The 25,539-nt window shown below is 38.5% G+C and overlaps 1 protein-coding gene across 1 annotated transcript in view; it reads right to left on the reverse strand.

Annotated features, from left to right (window-relative positions):
* DNM3 (dynamin 3) overlaps nt 1–25,539 on the reverse strand; it is a 183,096-nt gene that overhangs the window by 61,556 nt on the left and 96,001 nt on the right. Inside the window, exon 17 of the mRNA XM_075156733.1 lies at nt 7,753–7,862. Coding sequence (XP_075012834.1) covers nt 7,753–7,862 — 110 coding nt within the window. The remainder of the gene's footprint in view (nt 1–7,752; nt 7,863–25,539) is intronic.

Here is a 25,539-nt window from a genome sequence, read left to right on the forward strand (position 1 = left end):
ATGCAGGAATAGAGTAAGGTATTTGAAAGCATACAAGAGGAAACAGAGAAGTGCCAAATAAGTTTGAAGACTGAGCCTAGCTGCGAGTTACTGAGATTCCTGTCCCACCAGTCCTGAAGTCTGGGCTGTCAACATTGCATAGGGAAGGTTTGATTACCTATAAAACAGCAGAACTATACAGTCCAGGACCGACAGGTGAATAACACACAGCAGAAAATCACAAAGAAAGAACTTTCTAGTTGCTTGCTACAGTGAAGGCAATACCAGTAGGTTCCTCTCTACAGCAGCTGCACATAAAAACTGCTCACCATCTGAGAAAACTCAACTGTTAGACTTGCAATTTCTTAGTATTAAGATAAGGTTAAAGTATTTATCTCCAACAAACTTGGAAAGATTTTAAGGGCAACCACTGTAGACACATTACAAACCCAGTTAATATGCGTGCACATATATTAATGCATATCCACATATTAACCATAAACATATACAGCTTTTAGATTGAGTTGGATCTGGAACATTTCAGTAGGCAAAGATGTAACGTATGTGCATGTGATTTTTTTTTTTTTATATATAGAAAGACAATACAAACCAAGATTAAATGAAGATGCATTTATTTCTGCCAATATGGGAGGAGACAGAACAGCAATTACAGAGCAAGAATACTAGTGAAATTTTTAGAATTGTGCCCATAAGCCACTTTAGTCCTGCAAAGAACACAAAACCGTTTTTAACTTAAGCAGTTGCACTGAAACGAGTGAAGCTACTCACAGACCGAAAGGTAAAGGAATATCTTCTTTTACAGAGATTTCAAAACAACTATGCTTATCATCTCAAATGTTTGGGGTTTTTTGTAAACTTCTGGTCTTTTTATTAGGATGCAAGCAGAATTAAAATGAACATTAAAAATCTGGAACCAAATGCAGATCGGCCCAATTTTATTCCATGAAAAACACAAAAGATTCAATTCTTAGATATTTCTTATTTGATTGAAGATTAAATCATACAGAATATGGGTTTCATAAATAGCCACCTACAATGAAAAATAACAGAATCCAGATACTCCAAATACACATGCACAATTGGGAAAGATAATCTTGGATGAAAATCCACTGTATGTTCTCTACTTATTCAACCTGCAACTCCACTATATACACGCTGCATATTCAACCTTAGTCTTAGTCTACCATTTTAGACACCTGTAATTCCACAATGGCTGGTTTGAACATATGCACTATTTTTCATGTAAGAAAGCTCTACTAGAAGCTCCGCAAATCATATATTTTAAAGAAACAAAATTGACCATCTGCTCTGAGTTAACAGCAATGACTAACATTTTTTATCAAGGCGTGCCATTTCAGATCAGTCCAATGTGAATGCTAATTAAAATTAATTACACATGTGTCTGAAGATTTTTTCTCAGTATCCAGAAGAGTCAAAGAGACAATCTGTGAGACAATGTCATGAAATAACAGCACTTAAGGATTTTACCACCTAACTCATGGTAGCGGTCTCCCATAAGTATAGGGATCTTTTAAAGTTCACATGCACAAATACATACACACAAACACACAATTTTAAGGTGAAAATGAACAGAAGATGTGCTGATCAGTACATAGCCAAGCCTGGACAATGAAGTATCTAAAGTTCTATACGTAATCCAGAACAGAAATGCAGCCAAAACGAACATCACATAGGCCAAAATCAGCAGTAGTAACAGTAACGCACTAAAACATTCCACAACTCCCTGTTGAAGAAGGTTTGATCCTTTTCACGGTGAGGGATGGAAGCCTGTTTTGGAACCTCCCTTGGAGTCACACGGATGCAAAAGCTACTCACAGGTGTCAGAGCCCCATCACGCACGGAGGGAGCACGTCTTCTGCTCCAGTCCTGTGCTTCTCTGGATGAGGCAATGGGATCCAGACCTTGCTGGGTGACAGTGAGCAAGCAAGGTGAAAGTGGCCTGCAGGCTGAGTCAAGCTTACCAGCTTACCATGGCTCATGCTTACAACACCTGTGTCTCTGGTAGGGGTCACTGACATTTCAGATCCCACACAATCACTTAGAGAATTTTCTAAATATGATAGTTACGCTGTGCTTCAAGGTATGGATTTGGCATTGCTGTTTCTTTCCCCGAGAATCCCTTTTTGCTTTGTAATACCAGTTTTAAACCTCAATACCTGCACCACCTATCCACCATACTATGTTTTACTATCATACAAAGAATTCTTGTCAATAATGACAAAAAGGAGATATTCCAGAAAAAACCCAACCTTTTTTTCTTTTTTTAATGGAACGGACTTGGGGGGTAAAGACTAGTTATTCCTTGTGTTTTTATATTTTTCCTATTCTTAAATATTATACTCACCAGCATCTTAGCAGTTTGTTTACAAATGTTAGCAGCTTTTTTGTGGATTAAATTTGTGGGGTTTTTTAATTAAATAGATTCTCCTTCTTCCATTTTTAAGAGAGGGCTCTGAATAGCTTACAGTCCAGCTCTTCCTGGGGCTTAACTGAGTAATTCAAAAACAGTAACTAAACATACATCTCGTCTTAGGCTTTCTCCTTTAGCCTGGCTTCCATCCAACACCTCCTCTGACCCAGTCTCCTTTCACTAGTTCCCTTTATTTTGGCTCTTGCCCAATTTCCCTTATATATGGATAGCAGTTAACCAGTTGCTGTCCATAAGAAATTTAGTACTTAAAGTTTAGTGCATTTGGAGTCCCAGAGAAGACTTGTGCTCCATCCCCTTCTAGAGCAACACTCAGCCAACAACATGTACCCAAAATAAATACTGTCATACCTTTCACTGATTAGACATAGTGGACTTTCCTGGGTCTTGCTAGACAACACAGTTTCTTGTGCAATATGATTCCTGACAGTCAGAGTGTATGCAGGAGCCAGTAGCTAAAATCTATCATCTGGCAGTTCTATTTCCAGTCCTATTGTTTGCCCTCAAAACTTCCTTTTGATTGCTCTCCTCTTGACATTCATCTGTTTCTCAGATTAAGGATCTGTTTCTACAGTGAGCTTGCCCCAGACAGTCAGCTTTCATGCAGGGATGGTAGGTTCTGTCACACTGCTTCATGATTATTGAGGAGCATTTAGCTCTCAGGAACCTATTCTTGTGAAGGCAAACAGGAACAGTTCTGTGCTTTGAATTTGCTCCTCATATCCCCCTATCATACAGAACCATAGCGCTGAGGAAAGCAACACCGTTATTCGGTTTCATCTGGATCCTGGTTGGGCGGGAAAGTACAAGACAGAGAGACTTGGTAGGATCTTCCTCTGCAAGGAAGGAAGAATTTCACACACTGGTTCTTTGGCTCCAAGGAAAGGAATGAGTCTGAAGAGAAACAGAGCTTCCTTCATGAGAAAGACTACTGATAAGGGACTCTCCATCAGGTAACTCTTCCTCATTGTACGGTTGCTACTCTCAGTATTGGTAAGAAAGGCCTGAAAATTCACCAACTCAACAAACACTTCAGCCTACTACCATTTTGTAACACCAAAAATCTTTACCTAGTAGAATCTCTTCTCCCACAAAAGAGAGAGAATTCATCTCTCCAGACTTAGAGAAGAGGTGGAAAGGAAGCTTTTTCTCTGCTTGCAGCAAAAGAAGAGAGTTTTTACTCATCATTCCTCCTTTACTTAAAAGAGAAGTAGTATTTAGATAGAGTTGTAATACAGTAATACAATTTATTGACCAATAAATCAGGAAAAAAGTGCAACTACTCTACTGCAAAGGCAAAGGACTACTTTAGAATGACACAGAATCTAGTAAAATAGTGCCATGCGGATCCTGTGGTCAACTGGGCAAGATCATGAGAAATAATGACTGCTTGTCCTTCTTAATTAGGGAGACATGGGACCGTTGCATAGATCCTAAAGGGAGGCACATTTAAAACTACAGTTCTTCTCCCAGATGACAGTATTCAGCTAAAAGAAAAAGCACCAATTAGCAAATAATTTTTACAGGAAATACGTGGGGAATAGGCAAAGTCTTTGGAATGAAATCCTAGAAGGAAAGTAAACTTTCTGGGATGGGCAGAATTTGTTTTGTTTGTTCTTGAACTCTGCACAAGTCTTACACATTCATCAATGAGGACATCGCAGGTTAATCTACTGTATGTAAGCACAGATGCTGACAGAATCCTCTCTCCTCCACTCTTAGCTCTGTCTAAGATAGTCAATCAGCGGCTTCACATTATTTTATACAGCAGTACTACAAACACTAGGTTTTTTTCCCACAGTATAATTATTTTCAAATACTTTTAATATATTTGATCTCTTTTGCAGTCTAAAAGACTTGGCAGCAGTTTACTGTGGAGGAGAAAAGGATGGTCAACACAAAATAGCACTCACTTTCTTGACAGCTCTAGGTTTAGACATGTACTGCTTGACCTTACAGCTCAACCTCAATTGCTTAAAGGCAGACTCACAGCCAAAAGTGATCCAGGAGTCAAAGGGCACTCACTCTAATATAGTTTGGTTTAGTATCTAGTACTGCTAAGGTAAGTGAACTAGGAGTCTATCTCCAAAGGTCTTCCACGGTGTCTATAAATTAAGTAAATGGGCCCACTCAAAAACTTCAAATAAATTACTTAGTTTGCTGAAAAACAAAACTCACCCCCCCATTCTTTAAGCAATACTGTATCTATTTCACACCAAGAGTTCTCCTTTTTTTCCTCCCCCTTTTTTTTTAGTTTTAATTAGAAAGTAACAGGAAAAGAATTTACTTATTTCACAATGCAGCCTTTTCATAAACATACAATTACGTTCATTTCATGAGAATTTATCTTCACTGTGAAATCAATCGTCACAGTCTCCATTTACTATACATTACCAAGTCACATTTGATTCCTGTCAGAGAACTGTTGACTTCTGCAGTAAATCAAAATGACAGATACTGTTAGTTTCCTTCTGCATCTATCCCCCAGCCTCAGCTAACTCAAGATGGTTTTTCCAATGAAATGAACATTTTCCTGGTAACTGTATTTCAGAACTAGAAAGGTTTTCATAAATGGAAAAAATGCAGTGCATAATCCAGGAAACTATTGAAATGTACAGTATCAGAAACATATGGCTATAGCAAATACCTATGCAGTGAGGGGCTGGGAATGAAGAGGAGAACAAGCTTATTAAAATTCTTCTCCTAAAGGGATTTTGCTTAAAAATTAAAATACTTTAATTGAACATTAAGAAAGTTTGCATAGTCAATGAAAAAAAAAAGCTGAAGATTATGAAAAAAAAAAAAAGAGATACAGAATAACCTCCATGCTATCATGGAAGCTGGAACAGATGATTTTGCCTTTGTTCTTTAATGATCTACATCTTAAATAGCAAAATGGTTCCATAACCAGAACCCTCAGTGGGCAAACTCAGAAAGAGAAACCTGATTTCTTTCTCAATTGCTAAGGTGTTTTTAACTATAAAAAACCAACCACCACCCCTGCCGCCTCTCCCCCCCCCCAAAAAAAAAAAACCAACCAGAAACTAAGTTAATTTTTACATGAATTTTGAAAAACAAGCCATATTCACACATGCACACAACCCCCCCAACCAGAAATCAACGGATTAGCATAAAGTAAAACAATGACGAGATGCCTTATTTCAACAGATCTTTATCAATTCCCTGTTTCAGTTTCCCTAAGAATCTGGGGCAGGGAACACAGTCCCCATTTGAGGGCCAGATCAGTTTACTCAAGTCCCAATATCCCTTCTTCTGCTGACACAATCTATGAATTCAGGAGACAGCGGAAAGTGATACTAAACTTATTTTGACCAATTTGGGCCAGCAGGCAGATTTTTAGAAATATCAAAAATTAGCTGTTTTATAGTAACATAGAAATTGCCGTTGTAATTAGAATTCAATAAATATTTGTTCAAGAACAAGTTCTGCCTCCTTTTAAGCTGGAAGACTGTCTTCATAAACAGCCTCTCCCAAGGCAAAGTTATTTTGTCGTCTCATCACTATGCTGTCATGTCTTAACATGCTCATATAGATATAAGGATGTTTTTAGAGCAGCTTGCAGATGCTGGAGGGCCTACTCACAGCCCAAATGGGCAGGGTTATTACGGATATAGCAAACATTTTAGACATCTGATTTTGAAATCCTTGCTGTCCAGTTTCTATGAAGATCCAGTGAAAATGTGAATGTGAAGCTATCTAACACCCAAATAAATCCCAAACTTGCCAATGGAAATGCATGCTTCTCTTAGATTTTCACAGCAGTGATTAATATTTAAGATGACGAAAATATTCAAAGCCATTAGCCAAAACAAAGGAGAAAAAATGAGCCAAAATTAACAGATTTCTCATGGCAGGAAATTAATATGTACAGCTGATATCGAGCCACCAGGACAAATTTATCTTTCTTGACTGACGTACGTGCAATGTTGGGACCATTCACACATATCTATAGCAGAATAATCAGAATTACATTAATTTCCAGGACCTGATGATCATTTATGTTTTTAAAAACATGAAAAGTTTTTCAAAGCTTTTTTCTGTGCTCCAGAACTGCAAGTGGTCAAGTGTTTGAAATCTTATTCCCAGAAAGTATGTGAGCGACATACTTTCAAAGGGCATCTCCTGGCAGACAATGTCCACATGTAGGCTAGCTGCAATGTCAGCAGATGTAGGCAAAGCCTTCATGGGGTAATTCAGAGCAAGACTCACATTGCGTCCTCATGTTTCTGGGGCCAGCAGAAACTTGACAGCCCAGAAATCCTGTGCTTTGCTTTTGCTTTGCAGGAGGGAGGGGCTTTCCTTGCTTCTGAAAGGACTATTTCTGGCCAGTTCAGGAGCAACAACAGCTGGCTCTGCAGGGAGCCACATCCAGCCCTCATCATTTTGAACAACATCTGAATGTATTGCCAAGCTTTGGCGATGCGAGGGGGGAGCTGCAAAGGGACTTAGCAGAAGAGAAGAGGAAAACAAGGGCATCTATCCATGCTACCACTACAAATAATTTTACTTATTTTCCTGAAAAAGAACTTACAGAAATTGCACCTTATCTGCTGAAATGCAATTCCACTGAGACAGCTGCAAATACAACTCTCCTCTTCAGTACAAAAAAAAAAAAAAAAAAAATTTACAGGTCACTTGTATATCTTTAAGTGTTGTCATGTTTCCTTAACTTCCTTGTGCACAGTAATCTGAATTGGCTGTGCATCAGGAGTAGGCTTCCACAGAGTACCCACACCAGTTAAATCAGAGGATGGAGTCTGAAAGGAAAAGTATGAGGCAAATACTACAAAGCAAAGATTCTAATTAATTAAGGAAACAGAGGAATCTCATTTGTTCTCCATTCAGCAGTATTTAAACCCAAACAAACAATAGAATGACTCCCAAGATTACAGACAGGCAAGATTTTCCACTGAAGAAAGTGAAAAGCAATGACGTTTTTGTGATTTACACCAGTTGAATCTGGTCATAAGGTACAGAAGTCATGAATGTTTTGGTAAGCCTAGGTGATTGCCAAACAAAACAAAAATAAGATCAGGAGATGATTATTCAGCCATACAGAACTAGATGACTAATCATGGAGCTGTTTCATCCCATGGGTGGCTAGGAGGACACTAACCTTTCATCCCATGGTTATGCAACAGCAAAGAAGCAGATAAATCAAGACTATCAAGATCTTTGTTCACTCAACATAGTGGAAATACCAGAACTGCACTCCCAGTTATTAAAATGCTCAGCTAGATACAGTTTTATAGAAGTATCTGCAGAATAGCACATTTTCTTACCTCTGCTCCGTGTTAAACAATGCAAAGATATGTTTGCTAGACATGAAGCTCTTTTCAACATCTCGCACTTTCAAGTTGTCCAAAGGAAGCATATACTTCTTCTCTTTTTCCTAGGAAAAAAAAAAACAGATTAAAACAACAGTATGTGAGAAGTCTCAAAGAAGCCTGATCTCAGCAAGCTCTGTTTAGTTAGTAACGCCTTCAGTACATTTATTATCGTAAGGGAATATCCAAAACTGAAATGTCTGCTTATCTTTCATAGACATACCTGCAATAGAAATGAAACCTCAATTCCAGTTCTGCTTTTCACTGACCCTTTTAAAACATTTCCTAATAAAAAAAATCCATCTCAAACACATAAGCATCTACATTTATTATTCTTCATTCCTCTGAATTCTAAAAAGAAAAGGGTCAGACAACTAAAATGAAAGTGTCTAATCAATACAGAACTCTTCTATCATGTCTGCATAGCAACTGGAGTAACCTGTAACATAAAATTCATCTTTATCTAGAATTACTATTATTAATTATTTAGGGGTGGCATTTGATGATCCCAGGGATAAATTTTCATCCCTCCAGTGGAAAATACAAAAGTCATACAAATCAATCAAAATCATATCATCATCGAGGTTTTATATATACCATATACAAACAAAACCAGACTCTAATCTAACCAACTTATTTCTCCAAACAGGAGGGATGATCTCTTCACTCTTGCTGTAGCCAATTCCTTTTGCATTTTCATCACAACTCTCATTTACAGCACATTCTCATTTATAGTACAATCACTATAATTTCACCTTTTCTAGGTTTCTTGCTTCCTGTCACTCCAAATTAAGGACTAGTAACACTCTCAAGCTACTTTATGATGTCAGAACAAGAAAGCCCTAAGATTGTTAGCTGTTCCCATTGTGTTACACTTCCTTGAAGTCCTCATACTGATGGATAAACCAAGGCAAACCTCTCAATTTTCCTTTGCAAATACACCTGATGCTAAGTAGAAGCAAGCCAAAGACAAGAGGGGCAACACTTGCATCCTCATACCCCCATTCTGGTTTTGCACATCACGATAAAACTGCTGAAAAGGGTAGTCATACAGTACAGAGTGTAACAGCTTTCAAAGGCCATTAAGGTACTGTTAAGGCTGGTGCAATTACCATGGCAGCAGTGGAGCGTGGAGAGGATTTATGCTCTGGAATTTGTGCAGCGGATACCCAATGGGGTTCTCATGAATTTGGCTACCCAATGACTCTATGGAAGTTCAATAAATCACCAAAGTTGGAAAGCTTAGGATTCCTTCACAGTCCCTTATCTGCCAACATGAAGCAAGACTGAGTAGTCTCTGTCTAGCCATCATCAGAACTAGCCGCAAAGTCTAGGACCCATTGCACTTGCTGGAGAATTGTGAACTGGGACATCACTTACAGTAGTTGGCTCAAGGAACAAATATGCATGTGATAATAGCTTATTGTATGCCATAAAGGAGGGCAAAAGGGAAAAAACAAACTAGGACTCATTTTTCTCAATACATATTTCCCAGAAGAAATACACAAAAGTAACTTCTGCTGCACAGAACTGGAACAAGTCCTAGCTAGACTGAGATGTGTGTACCGTGAGGGCAGATGCAATTCAACTTGGCTAAGCTTCAGCAGATTGCAAAACTAAACTGGATGAGAACGTACCTAAGAGTGAAACTATAAAAATACAGTGACGTGTCCAACAATGGCTCACTTTCCTAGACAGCTTCATAACAGGCCTCAGTAGAGGAAAAAGCATATTTCAAAGGCCCTCCTGGAAAAGCATGGTTTCCACTGTCTTGTTTTGTTGAACAGAAAAGTTATCAAATCCAGTGTGGGAGTATTACATAAAATGTATCTGATGGATTTTCAAACGGCCTCTAGCTTAGCCATCCTAGAAATTATTACCCACAAAAGATCATACATACGTATATTCTTCACCCTCTCATCTAACAACAATTCCGATGAAGGAGTCTACTTCTGCGCCAGCCTATAGCTATTTATCACAGTTCATATCTATATTCTGCTTCCGGGGAATAAATACTCTCTGAACCTTTGGGGCGCTCTCTGAAGGGAGAGTATACTGTCATCCATTCAGTAAGTATTATCAGTGAGATAAATAAAACTAAGGAAATTAAATTCATAATTCACCAATGAAAAAAGTAAATAAATAATAGTAAATGAAACTAAATAAAGAACTTTTAGATCAGACATTTATGTTTAAAAATTAGAAGTACACTGTCCTCTAATACTGATTTTTATTGATATGATCTGTTTTGATAGTATACACTTACGTCCTAAATAGTTCTGGTAGCATTTAAAAGGTAACAATGTGTTAGCTTTGCTGCCATGACAAAGTGACACATACTTGGAAAAATATTGTAGCATATAAATTCAGGAGAACATAACTTTGCATTAAAAGCAAATAATTTTTTTCAGTTGCAAGCTGGACTGCGTGGTAATGCAAGATACTTTGTTTTCTATTTCAAACATATAAGACAGGTTATATATTTAAAAAAAATATTTTGGGCAGAAATATCAATATTATTTATTCCATCATAACTAAGAAAAAAACTAGATAAGCTTAATTTTTATTCTTTAAAACTTATCCTCCACTATTAGAGAATATGCTTATAATGACTTACTATTCAATCACCAGAAATTCAAGAAGTTTCTGATAAAGTGTTTGTTCTGACAGACACTATTTACTGACAAACCAAGCAACCACAGATGAGTAAAAATAGAAACTGATGAAAAAACTATACCAAGAATCTGATCGTCTAAACAAAAATTCCACAAGCGGGAAAGTTTTATAAATGTTTGATGCCAAACTGTGAGAAAGTGTTTCTTCTGTAGCCACCGAGAAAAAGGAAATGCCTACTGAAGGCTAAGAAGTGGTTGGTATTTATTTACATGGCCTCCTACCCACATGCTGAGACAGAGCAGTTTCCAAGAAAGGAAAATCATAGGGTGCCTATGCTTGAAGCTAACAGAGACAGCATGTCATATATGAGAGATCAGACCTAAATACTGCCTAATTCCAGGAGAAAGGTATTACCGCGATATTAAAGTGTGCTTTAGCCATAGCAACTTTTTTTTTTTCCCCAAACAAAGAGGAAAAAAAAAATAAATGGAGCATGAGCTAATTCAACAGCAGATGAGCCTAACATCATTTCAGCCTTAGCTCAATTAATATTATGTTATGGCAGGGCAAAAAAAGCTCCAGCCAGGACTATCTGTGCATGTTTCCCATCCTGAGAGGCTGACAGCGTAAGAAACAGGGAATGTATGAAGCCTGGGAGGAATGGGGCTAGGCACACTTCTACAAGTGATGACATGCACATAACTGTGGGTCCAGTTTGTCCCCCTCAGCATTTGTTCTTTTTTATTTATAGAATTTTATTTTTATAATGGGGCAGAGAACTTAAGCGTGACATGAGGGGAAAAACCAGCACATGCTGATCTCATGTAGAGTCTTGGCCTCTCTTTTTCCTATACAGAGCAGAGGAGAAGGAAAAAGTGGGAGGTAGCATGGCCCATTCCTGTCTCTGTGACATGAAAAAAATAATCCCCATAATGCACCTTAGAAAAACAAACCAATCTGCTAGCCTGGGGAGGCCTTCCCACCCTTGAGTCGATGTTTCACCACTCGTGGGCATAAGTAGCACTCACATCCTTTATGAACTAGTTCTGTTCTCCGACAGGCGAGTAAGCTGCCAGGAACTGACAGCATGATGTAAATATGCCATATTACAACTGCCCCTTCCTTCTGCAGTGTTTAAATGTACTAAAAATAAATACTGCTGAAGTCCAAAATGGCACAAGGGATGCAAAAAATACAACAGCAGCTCCCCTCCCCCCAGCAAGGTCTCAGCCAGCACTTCCAAGCTACTGAACTTCATTTCATTTTCAGCCAGGGGCAGAAATCATTCTCTGCTTTTGGAACTTTGTAGGCTCCGTCAGAACAGCACAAGAAGAAACCTTGGACACAATGTCAGCTAACTGGATTATAAGGGGAATAGAATTCCTTTGCTTCAAAGAAAAGAGATTGTTAAATTACTTCAGCTTCTTCCAGTTATCAAAGGTGATTCTCATTTTTAGTTGTCACTTCAAGATCGCTACTGCGCCACAGCAGCATGTAGGACAAACTCTACTCCCCATTTCGTATCCTGAGGAATGGAAGCAAAATTCATGCAGGACAATTCCAATATATGATGCTCAGATTCTGAAAGGCAGGTCTGAGCCCGAGCATTGGCCTAATCGCACTTTCAGTTACGTCACAGGGAATTGAGCAGATTTGCTCACCACTTTGTAATGCTTTTTAGAACACCAGTTTCCAACCAGGGGGTCATGACACCAGCCAAAACCTGTCTAGGCCAATGGTGGGGACCACAAGTTCAAAGAAATCAAGCTCCCAACTGGAAGTGTAGACCACACTGGAAAAGTTGGAACAAAGGCTGGTTTACAGCAGAATTCATTCTGTGCATCATTTGTACTGAAAGTACAACTCTCAAGAGTAATTACTGTGCACTTATAGCAAATATAGGTATCCATGAAATGCCTCTGCCATTATTATTAGGCATTAACAAGGCAAAATAGTGAACTACTTTAAAATCATAAACTGAGGAAGGACATCTTTGAATTAAAACTTGGGAACAGCAGATAAAAAGGTAGGCATTTCTGCCTCTGAACTAGATTTCCAGACCAACACTAGACTACTCTATTTGTTTCCACATTAGTAACTCAGGCCTAATACTTACCTGACTCTCAGGCATCGTGCTAGACCTTGTTTCTGCAAGCAGCTAGTGATGGCAGGGCACCATTAAGGTTATCCTGCAATCAGGGTGCTAAAATGCATAGGTGGAACACCAAAGCCGAGCAACCATTTGGCAAAGCAGTTAAGCAGCAGAGGCAGAAAATAATACCAAAATGAAGATGTTCTACAGTATTGTACTATTTTAGATGGCTGGATCACTACCCTCATTTTACAGATAGGCACAGACACAGAAGCAGTGGCTTGTAAACCAGCTGAGCCAGAGTGATCTATATCAAAGAAAGAAGAAGAAAAAAAATAGGAAGTGTAAGGAAATGCTGCTGGTGGGCTGAAACTATTCCTGTTTACTCCTGAAAAGGAAAGGCTCAGACTTGTTTACACCTAGGAGCTGCTCTCACTGCCAGTGCAGAATAGCCTACTCTGTGGCATTTGATGAAAATGCAAACTATTAAGATGCCTTATAGCAACTTTTATAGTATTTAAATCAATATCCAAGCGTTAACCATATTTTAACTTTAAATATACCCAAGAGAATTTTACTGTGTTTCTATTTCAGTTTATTTTTATCTCTCAGTTTAGAAAGCCACATCTAGACAGCATCTTCACAATGGTCTCTGCTTTACCACACTTGGCTTTAAGGCATAGTCTGAAAAATGAAGCATGAGATATTTACATATTACTGCAAACTTTTGAAGAAAAACAAAGCAAGTTATTTTATTACAGACAACTTAGCAATGTGGGATTCAGGCCTGAACACGCTCCTGGGTACAGCTGTAGAAAATGTAATTCTAAACTGTCTATAAAATGAAGAAGGAGCTGCTTTAACAGAAAAACAATGCATACATAAAAATTCTAACATTTTTATGAAAAGCATAGCAAAAGAATACTTCATAAGTTGCAGATGAGAAGACCATGTTTCTTCCACCTATGCACCTCTCCCTCCAGTCTTCTACAATCAACTCCTACATGGCTTTAGCTGTTGATAATAAAGCATTGAAGCCAAGCACTTTTCCAAGAGTTTCTTTTCTTTGACCACTGAAACCAGATTCAAACCACCATAGATTCCAATTCTTCAATAAAGCCAGCCACATGGGCATCAAGAAGCACTCTCATATGTACAAATAATTCCCTATGGGCTGAAGTGAAAGTTTTCAGATAACAACTTTAGGCAAAAAATGAAAAATTATTGTCTCACTCCCTGAGACTCCTCCACAGGCAGGTGGATTACACCTCCATGATGCACTAGCATTCCCCTTCCTGCTCTGCTCTCACCATGTGCCAGGGGAACTCTGTAGCTGTGCTACAACACAACGATGTACATTACCTAGAGAGCAGTTGTATTACATGTTTCTATATTGACAAGAATAATCCAGCATGACATATTAGAGAGCTGTCACATATAGTCATATATATAATCAAATATCAACAAAGACACAGAAGAACCATTATGCAACGTTAAGAGAAACAATTCTAGGAAAACCCTAAAGAATAAAATGAGAGCTCCAAATTGAAAAATCTCAATACAAAAATGTGACAACGGCTTAGGGCAATAAGTCAGACTGTTAGAAGAAGGAAGCACATGGCACAGAGCACAAATACCAAATCTTATATTCGCTCAGCGTTACAAGACTTTATCCTCTGCCATGATGGAGATAATGGGTTCCTTATACAAATCAAAGCTGAAAATGCCAAACCTGAAACTGCAGCTGAAAAAGAGAGATCTGATGATACAATCAAGCTATTCCGGATTTGAGTTGTCATCTTATATTTTGCATTTGTAATATCTTTTCTAGGCAATTATGTGTATTCCTGGTACTTCCAATTTTTTCCCAATCTTTTGGTATCTTTTCCCACAACATATTATTAAAAAAATTCAAGAGGCGTGTTATATTTCTGGTGTTTCTTCTGAATTCAACTATGGGATTAAACCTGATGCTAATGTTAAATCAGTCCTTAGTCTGGTCTTGTCATTCATTTTACAGTGTGTTATTAATTTCCCACAGTGTTTTTCTCTCATAAGAACTGATATTGTATTTGTTTCTGCATTTTACTTCTGCCCAAACTTCTTCAGGAACAGAATCACAAGACTTCAGAACTCTGTATTTGAAATACTTCATCCTTTCAAGGAATGGTCACTGGTGTCTTTCTTGAAAGGAATTTACTATCCTGCTACATTTCGAGACTTCACAGAAGGACACCGATACAGGATGACTCTACATCACTATTTTGCAGCACAGCCATCCAACTTTAATTGAGGGTTTACAGGGAGCTGAAGCTGCAGCTTGCATTCATGCAGCACACACCAGAGCAGAACCTCACAATCTGCCTGCTCAGAGTTGGGCAGCCCTGAATACCTCCTCCTCCTTGCCTGGAAGAAAGGATGGGCACAGCACACAACAAAGAACAACCAGAATCCTCGGGGAGCGCTGTGCTGAGCAACCAAGCTGACCCTTAAGTGGGAGCTAACAAACCTGCTGCACCAAGCTAACTCCATGTGGTTGCTGCCTGCACAGCAGTCCCCACGTTATGGTACCCAGATAAACAGCTTTCCCATCGTCCATCTCTCATTTCCCTCAATAATGAGGGGTGGCTGAGTAGGCATCCCATTGTATTAGTGCAGAGCCTGAACGGTTGGATGAAAAAAAAAAAAAAATTCCAGTTATTTCACTGGTACTCCCTGTGCCTTTACATAATCAGTGCATCAAACAGAAGTCTAATAGTTTCTGGAATATATAACAAATTGAACATGATTTGAGATTGCCCCTCTTCAAAAGAGGTGTTTATTATCACAAGTGGAAGGGCTGCTCTTTCACTGGTCTATGCTGTGGGGATGTGCTGTCAGTAAAAGGATCAATCTGAGAAAAGGCCTGATGAAGAGGAAATCTCTGTTTAGCTCCTATTAGTTAGGATCTTGAAAGGTCATTTTGAATTTGGGAAATCTTGTCTGGGAAAGAAGCCAGCAATTCCTCTGAACTGAAGTGGTGCTGGCATTTAAAATTGAGAGAAAGCCCCGACTGATGAACCAGTTGACAGTCTGGAAAAATTCTGCTGGATGCATCTAGTGGCTGCTCCAAAGGTAGAGGGGGGAAAAAGTATCCTTTGACCTTTCTATCCCTTGCAACGAAGCCTGCTTATGACAGCTTGTTTTTCTCTACTGGTGCTCAAGTTTTTATTTTTCACCCTTCACTTATTGCAGATCATCCAACAGTCACAGTGGTTTGTGGGAGCGATAGTGCAGGAGGAAAGGCTTTGGTGCAGCATGTCTGTGCTGGCAGAGGGCACAGAGTGACAATGACAGACCAGTTCCCGGGATATCCGGCTTTTCAGCTGGGTACAGCTTTCCATTCATACAGTTTACAATTTTGCTTATTACATATATATTTGTGTGTGTATAAAAATACTTTTATATATATGTACACACACACACATATGTTTTGGTGGTGGGATTTTTTTTTATTTAAAGGGAAAACATAATTCCTAAAACCTATTATCTTTGAATAGAAGTGCAGCTCAGATTTCAGTCTCGAGAAAGTGATGGTCTGCGTGGACGAACCTCTCCGGTTCTAATGACCTCTTGCATTAGGAATACTAAGTTAAGATGGAAAAAAACCAATAAGTTTAACTGTATTTTCAGCTTCCTGGACTCCCTTAAGTTGAACATAAAAAGAGAGCCTCTCATTTATAAGCCTCCTGAAATCCCTTGGTAGGTACATGATGAAGATACACCTTTGCTACAGTACCCTTGTTTTCTGCTGGAAAGGCATTTCATAAAACTCTTCTCGCTTTTGAATGCATTTCAGTTTCTATAAAATGAATCCTAGAAAAGCTGAAACTCAGGAAGCCACCAGATACTTTTCTTTGGGTACCAACTGAAGTATCTCGAGAGACAGTAGATCCTTTGTGTATGCACACGTGCATGTGTATGGAAAAAAAATCTTTCTTACTAAAATCAAAATGATAAATATGCAATTACATAATTATGTAAAAAATATTAAGAAGAGTTTTCCTGAGGCGACACATTTGTCTCTGCAAAACTCCTGAAGATGCAACAAAATACACACACACAAATTAGTTCATGGCATTTATGCTGCCCTACTTGCTTGTTATCATTAAAAGCTTTCAGACAGTAATCAATTTCACTGTGGTGGAGATTACTGCAAAATGCATTAAGAAGTTCACGCCTGTGGCAATGGTCACTGAAAATATTTTGGAAAGCATCCCAGAAGTATAAGACTTTTTCCAGACATCCGAGAGAAACTCTGCTATGACAGAGCTTCTGGTGTCAAGACTTCTCCCCCACCCCTTTTATTTTTTTATAGCAGTATTTTTTGAAAGGTACATTTCAGCTTTTTTTCTTTCTTTTTTAAAATTTTTTTTTAAGCAAGGCAAGTTACTTGGATCATGAAAAACACTAACTTCTGAGACAACTGCCTGAAGATATCTCCTTCCTTGCTCTACATAATATCTATAAATATACTCTGGCTTCTTAATTTCATCAAAGAAAAACTGTTGAATTGTAACAAAAGAGTGAGAAAACCACCTGCTTACTCTATCATAACAACATTTCTGTTTTTTTGTAAAATAAGTAGCCCTGGGGATGTTCCTATATTAAATAAACAAAGAAAATTGAATACACCATAATCATCAAGGACTATATTTCTACTTTATATCAAGAACATTACCTTCAAACGCTAAGTGACATATGTCATCAAATCTTCAAGGGAGTGGGTTTTGAAATGTGTCTCAGAATTTGACAAAAGATATCCTAAAATAATTATGGTGAAGTGCAGGAAAACCTGCAACCCTCTGCCCTTGGAAAGTAATAGCTATTAGATCGAAGCCTCTTTAGAAACATTCATCAGGAAGACTGTTTCCATGAAACTGTCCCAGTGTGAAACACTCCTGAAGCTCATTGGCAAAGTTGTTCGTCAAACTGACCTTAAGTTGTCTGTAGACTGTAACCCTCTAAAGACAGAACTCACTTCTCAATGTACATCATCTGCCCCAGTAGGTACTTGAACGCGAGTGGCGATTGCAGACTTTATCACAGCAAACCCTGAACAATAACTGAACTCAGAAAAAGGAATCTGACAAACATGGGCATGGGACCATGGCAAAAAAGGTTAATAGAACATCCAAGACATCATGAAACTATTAGCCTTATGAACAATCAAAAGCTAGAGGACAGCAGCAAAAGATGCAACAACAATGCATTCTTTAAAGCTACTGTCATTAAAAAAAGTGACTGCAAGGTGCTAGGCAGTGTCAGTCTACTACTGACTCCTACCACTAGGAGTACGAGCAGAGGGAAGTGTGTGTAGGAGAGCTGCCAAACAGGGTAGTTTTCAATCTGCAGATGCCGCATATTAAATGAAAACGTCCAAGTGTTGCTCACCCCCAAGCAGCTCTTTCCTGATGTTGTTTGTTTTATGTTGTTTTTTTCACATGTGAATGCGTGTACCATGAAGGACACTCGACACACTGCTAGCTATTTCGATTGTGCCGCTCAGCTCTTCGCTTGCAGTAGTATACAGAAAACAGAGGTCCTGTTCCAGTATCACCCTAAGGGAAACGTACGTCAAGCTTACAGCATACCTTAACAACACACAACCGAAACGGAAGGACAAATTCTACTGCCTTGGCCACATGCTCCCTTTAAATACCATGGCAGATGATGAACACCAGACAGATGTCAGCAGGAGGTACCACAGTTTGGGGAAGTTTAGAGCAGCACCTCTGGAAGGGAAGAGACATCCTCTGACAGAAATAACCATGACTGTTCAAGTGTCATCACTGCCCTTTTGTGTGATGGCAGAACTTGATTAATTTATTGACAGATCACCTTTGCCAGTTCCATACGTGCTCACCTTTGTGTCCTTGCTGAATCGGAGTGACAGAATAATACCCATACACCAAAGTCTTAGAGACTGTCAAATACTTGGCACCAAAGGCAGCTCTCCTGCAAGCCCAGAGCAGACAATGCTTACATCCAGTAACAGATTATCCAAAGCTATGTTTTGCAGCCAGCTAGAACAGAGTGCACAGCTAAGAAACAGGCTAGTGAAACACTCCGCAAGCATAAACTTAAAGCAAATCTTCAGTCATGTGGTATTAGTTTCACTACACTGGAGGCAACAGCTAGAGGCTTCTGCTAAGAGACAGATCGTGCGCTGCCGCAACCAAGACCTACGAACAAAGCAGGACTGCCACTGTGCAGTGCGAGAGGCACCGGAGGGAAGTGGGGTGCTGAAGTCAGGAGACAACATCTGTGATGCTTCTGGCTGCCAGATTAATTTCCACCAAAGCAGCCAGAAAGGCTCCGTCAACCAGAGACTCCATCATCATTGCTGTGAGCAATAAGCACAAAAACTGGGCAATGAGAGTATGTCTCAAGAGTATCAACACCTGGGAGAAGGAGGCATTTCCCTTGCTTCCACATAGTGGATGAGGTCTTCAGTAACTGCCAGATTAAGAATCTCGCAGTTACATTCTTTTGCTATCACAAAAGAACTTACTAATCCTTACTAATAATTAAAAAATATTTTTAATCTTTTTTTCTACTTTTCTCTGTATCTCTTCCAATCCAAACGAATGCCAAACCTTGTCTTTTCTTGCTATGACATTTTAAAATATGTCATTTCTCCTCTCTATAAAATCACATCATCTTTAAAGAATTCCAGTTCTCCCTGGCCTGGATTCCTGCAATCAAGTATTATTCTGATTCATACCTAACACCCTCTTTTATTCCATGCTGTTTGCTTAGGGAGGAAAATACAAATTGAATATACCATTGTGTAGACTAGAAGTTGTGTTAAGATGACAAACACCTGCATTCACTTAATCATCTCTGTTAAGATACTGTCAGTTGGACTCCCAAAGAACACAATTAGGGAAGGAGCTCTTTCCCAAGAAAAAAAACTCTAACCAATGATCAAAATAGCTGTAAGAACTATCTGCATCACGCTCTAAAAATTTGCAACGTGCAGCTTGGATAGCTATTGTTGGTGAAGTGATATTATGAAAATAAGATTTCAAAGAGTCAATAAACAAGATGTAAATTTTTGCTCCAGCAAAACTGTCTGTACATGCTTACCCTCAGCTGTTTCAAAGAATCTATGAAACGTACAATGTCTTAGAAAGTCTCCAGGAGTTTCAGAACTCTAAACAATGACAATGAAAGAGGTAATGACATTGTTGCAAACACAGAAAAGACAACAAAAAAGGCATACTGAAATCTCAAAGTTGAAACACTCCTGCAAAAACATTGAATTTTTATAGTATACAGTTGTATTACAGACGAGAAAGATAACACCTCTGCTTCTCTGGAAGAAAGTGAAATATTTATAGAAATCGTAGCACTTCCTCAAGAATACAGGTCTTCGTCAATGCTGACTCAAAATATTGTAGACTATCAATACACTGGCCCTGAACTTGCAGGACACTATTATATTTGTAAAGAATCACTCCAAAGTACGTACACTAATTCTACATAACATTGACATACGGCACTAAATTCCCAGACAGTCAGTCAAAGTTCTGGGCAGGAAACCAAATTCCATGATTTTTTTTTTCTTTAGACACTTTGTCAAAACACTCCTATTACTCGTTACTTGTGCTTTGAAAGATATACTCCATTACTCCTTAATGTCGTTAGCTTTTACAGATACTGCAACCAACAAGGAACTGCTGCTGGAAAAAATGTATTACAACTGTTTTCTAACACTGACATATTGAGATTGTTTCAATGTGAAAGAGGCACGAAGACAACAAAAATCCAAGTAAAAAGAAGATAACTAACTTACAAATACAGGTGCAAACTCGAATTTCAGTAAGGAATCTATAACAGTGAAACAAACTATCACGTACTAAAATTCCTAAGTTTATAATTTTTCACACACAAAGTCATTCTAGGAACGATTCTGAAAACTGAATTCATACAACTAAGCCTTACTGGTGTAAATTGCCCCATTAGTAGTCAATGAGCTAATTTCACACACAGTTGTTATCAGAGATAATCTTTCAACGTGTTCTAAAGTAATAAAGAACATTTTAGACAAACATTTTTTCCACTCATTTTGTTTTCAAGACACTCAAAGACGCCAAGCAGGGAGGACAGTTTGTTGCAAAGTTGTCTGTGCAACAAAATTTAAAAGGAAAAAACCAATACAAAACAAAAAAAACATTTCAGCTAGCTCCCCCTCTGCCCTCCAAAAGCCTCAAAAATATTGAAATAAAATGCTGAAATAAAATGTTCATTAAAAATATTCCAAGTCTGCCTGAGAGCTACTTAAACATCGTATTCAGCAATTTGATTTTCTGTAATCCATTTTTTTACATTTACATTACCCAAACTGAACGTATATTTTAATTATTTTCTCAATTAATTCGTTTTGTTGAAATAACATTCTATACCCCTTTGAGAATATTCCCAAGGTTATAAAAACTAGATTGTCTAGCAGTTTAGATTTGTTTTAAATGTTTAATAATATATTACACTGAAATAGTTTGAAATAATGAGGGTTTTATACTAATACATTACCAAACTATATAATTACTAGTAATTCCCAGAGAAAAAGTACATGGCAATAGACAAGGCTAAATGCATGTATATTTGAATAAAATACATTGCAGAGCTATTGCCGTTACTCAAAAAAAAAAAAAAAAAAAAAAATCCTACCAAAACCAAGTGTTGTAAGTCTGGAAAATTTACAGTTAAAAGAAATTCACATTCCCTAATGGAAACAGAATACCTCAAATACATTTCACTCTGCCCTGAAATTGCACTTTAGAAATGGGGAGGGGGATAATCTAATTCAGACAGGGGAAACACTTTAGTCTAAGAACACAAAACTAAGATTTTAAAATCAAATTCATTTGGCAGCTGCACAGAGCCTTTACAGGTGAACTCCAATTCCCCTTGCTGTTCTTGCATTCACTTCCACTTCCCCATTCACCTCCTATATCTCCTGCTGAGACATTTGGTGCGCGAAGTGTTTTTAAAGATAGGAACTACTGAAATGCAAAGACGACTTCGGCCACAGATCGTATGTGGACAAAGACCACTACTTCTAGGGACTTTTAGCAGACATAGTCACCGTTTGTAAAGAGACTGAAACCATATGTTGCAGTCTTATAAAACAGACACTACCTCCTTCTTCAAGATAAGCAAAGATGGGAACGCAGTGGCCTCCGATATTTTCAGCGGGCATAAATAAAATCCCAGACCCTTTCAGAACACTAGGACACAACATCATTTCAAAGAGAAGCACATCATGGAATTTTTCTTATGCTCACTGAAAAGGAAGAAAATTTTATGTATAATAACAGGTGTATGCCACTTAATCTAAAATAATTATACTCTAATTACCATCAGATTCTAAATTCTCTGAGCTTAAACAACACAGCTGAAAAGAACTTAATTATTTCATTATTGGGATCATTTAGCACAAAAATTGACTGATGTCAGGTGCTGAGTTTCGTAAGAACATATTTCTAATCAATTTGAATCAGGCTCTAAGTTCTCAACTTACTCTGCAGTCTAAGAAAATCCTCACTGCCCTCACACACACACATCCACACAGAAACAGCACTGCTTAAGAAGAAGAAAAAAAAAAGCTGTTAATTACAGAATCACAACACTTGTTCCCTATTTATCCATATCCTAAAGGGGAGGAAGAGGTGCGGGGGAGAAGAATCTGGTGAGGAATACTTTAAAGCAAAGTATCTCAAAGATGAAAATGAGAACACAGAAAGACCTACTGATAAGTATAACACACGGTGACCTGGTCAAGAGGCTGTAGAGGTGGGAGTAAGGTTAGGAAAGGGTTACGGAAGAAACTGCTGCACAGGTATCTAAAATGTCTGTGGACTGACTTACTAACGGCACACAAAACAAACCAGAGAAGCTAGAAATTTTCAATACAGAATCAAAATTATTACTTAATTGATCTAACAGAGACCTAGAGGGATAATTCACATAATCTGGAAAACTGATATATCTTTATATTCTTGTTTAGGAAGTAAGACAGAAAATAACTGGGAAAGCATCATCTTTCATATCAAAAGCAGATGTATTGGTGTGGGGTTGACACCAAACAGGGGGAGAGATGTTCTGAACGTTCCTGGAGGCAACTAAGGAACAAAGAACATGTGCATCACCATCACCAGGGCTTTCTGTGATCATATAATGATTCATGGTACAGGACTTGGTGATAATGAGGTATTTTAACTACAAGAGAGACACCATGGAAAAAGCTGACCCACTGCTTGGCTGAGGGGAAACCTATTAATAGGCAATGTTGAGAAAGCTCCAGTATTCAATCCTTCTTTCACATTACTCTTTACTAAAAAGCCTAAGAAGCAGTGAAAATCATTACGGTTAGATATTAGGAAAAAAAAAGTTAAAGAAAATGAAGCACTGGTATAAACTGCTAAGTTCAATAACCGCCCCCCCCATTCTTTCAGTTCTCTGAAGTTTTGAATCAACAGCTTAAAGTCATAACAGTAAAACCTCTGTAACTGATGTATGTAAACCCCTTATCTAAATCACATAGAGTGAACAGAAAAGCAAACCTGACTTAAAAAGCACAAGAATTCCTTGGAACTAAGCCCTACTCTTACTCTGCTATTTACACACTGCAGCTAGCATCTTTGCTGTACAAGACGACACGCAATCTTCATCGAAAACACAGCCTAGCTCAGAGATTCTCAAATGTTTTTCTATTTTAAGCACATTCTCTTTTCCTCTCTGCTCTACCCCAGTGCAGACAATTTTGCATACCCTAGGCCTGCATCCACTAGCTCCTTCCCTCCAGAACTGCTTTCTGAAAGTCCCTGCTCCCATGCCATGCTCCTCAGGAAGGTGCTCGGAGTGGTGTGTTAGACACAGCTTGGCAGAGGTGCTTGAGACAGAGGCATGAGACAGGGGCTCTAACGACTGAACTAAGGAACTCAATTTACTAGGAATGGTGCATCTGCTTATCAGTGCGGGACTGAAAGGCAACAGCACCCCATGCTTACCCAGCACGAGAACTGCCAGTCTACAGAATAAACTGCCAGTACAAGCCAAACCTAGAGAAGAGGGGCATCTGCTTTCCACCACACAATGGCAAGTCCAGCTGAGCAGGAGACTCAATCCGTAGAGGCACCTTCATCTTCCAGAGAAGAGGTCAACATCTGGTTCTGCTCCAAAAACAAATGGGTCAAGACACTGGGAAATAATCCACCATACCTTCCTTTATCCTCTCCTGGCTGGATCCCAGCCTAGCCCAGGAGTAGCTAGTCATCTTTTCCATTTGGTAGGGTAGGGTGTTGGTCCATCATCTCAGTGGCAAATAATTTGCAGAAAAGCATCATTTCACGTGTCTTAAATGAAGGCTATAGGAACATGTGCACTGTACATAGCAACAAAGGTCATTATGGAAATACTAGAGAACTTAAAATTCTAAGTTCCATATAACTTATGCCAATAAACTGTTGGTTACCCCCAAATTAAGCTTGCTATATAAACTATCCCTAAACTGTTGAGATAATTTTTTTCATAAGCAGGGAGAAACAACTACAAATGCTTTAAGTCCTTGTTCACATTTTGACCTCAGATGCCTAAAAGCACTTGTTCTGCTCCCACAGCGTGGAATGCCCTCCCACAAAGGACCCATGTGGAATCTTCAGAGGCTAGTTTTGAAAGCATAATAAAAAGGCATTTCTTCCTAGAGTTTTTGTTGTTAGCAGTGCATCCACCTCTGTGGATGCCTACACTTTCCATACTTTTTCATACAGATGGGATTTCTTATGTGTAGTCACCCATTACAAAAATCTAACTGAAAATTTATAGTTGTCAACAATGAAACAAAGGAGGAAGCAGGCTTCTCTTTATGCAAGGATGTACCCATCTTCACAGTGAAAAAAGAAAATATTATTTCCACGAGGTTTACTGCAAATTTATTACAGCAATCAAACTGTCCAGTGAATCTCTGTATCATCTTATTTCCAGATTCAAAACCAGATGTAAAAACCATCTTTCATTTAATTTGATTATTCTAACTTGGGTAGAGTACGTAGAAACAGATATTTTGGCAACTGGTTGCTAACAAGCTTTCCTAACTCTTTAAAGCTGTACTTGCAATGCTTTTCCTACAGTATTTACAAAAAAAAGCTCATGATTAGAGAATGGTTAAAATCCTTGCTCCTCCCACAGCAGAAAACACTAAATCTCTTTTGTGTAGAAAAGGTTCATTAAACACAGCTTCCCGAGAATCCACTTTCTTGCTGGCCATTACTTCGGTCTTTTTGTATTTCAGCTGTACAGCAAAGGGTTAGTAAACCCATCTACACTAAAACGCCCATTGCTGTACTCCACCCATCAGGGCTTCTAATGTTACCAAAAATGTGCAGTATTTTTAACCCATTGTTGAGCACTAGCATTTAAATGCTTAGGCAACATTTATTTTTTGCCTTTATGCATTTCATAAGGGATCTAAGCCCTCTCTATAAACATTAATTATTAAATTGAGATCTTATAGGGAAGATGCACAATATTTCATGGGTAAGAGAGTCTGCAATCAAGGAGACATTAATTTGATGTTTTCATTTAAAACAAAAACAATACCGTATTCACTAGTGAAAGACTCTACCTGTTCCTCCAAGCACCCAACTATCATTCTGTAGCTTTAAAATTAATTTTCTATGTTTGTGAATAGTGTTTTCTCCAGCATAGCAGAAGATGAAATCAAACAAGTAACTTCTGCATTTCCTCAGTGAAATTTATCAGAAATTCCTTCTGATAAACAGAAGTTTCTTTAAACAAAGCACATACTTAAGCTATGACCTCCACTGATGCCAAGCATCCTTGAGACTAAGAATTCAGTGTGATTCCAGGAATCCTTTCCTATAGATGCCTCCAGCTGCATTAGAAAAGAAAAAAGGAAAACCATGCAAGGAAAATAAAGTTTTGCAAAGCCAGGGAGTGAGCCAAACGCTGCCCAACCGTCTGCTGTG

This window comes from Calonectris borealis, chromosome 8, assembly GCF_964195595.1.
Source record: "Calonectris borealis chromosome 8, bCalBor7.hap1.2, whole genome shotgun sequence".
Taxonomy (NCBI): domain Eukaryota; kingdom Metazoa; phylum Chordata; class Aves; order Procellariiformes; family Procellariidae; genus Calonectris; species Calonectris borealis.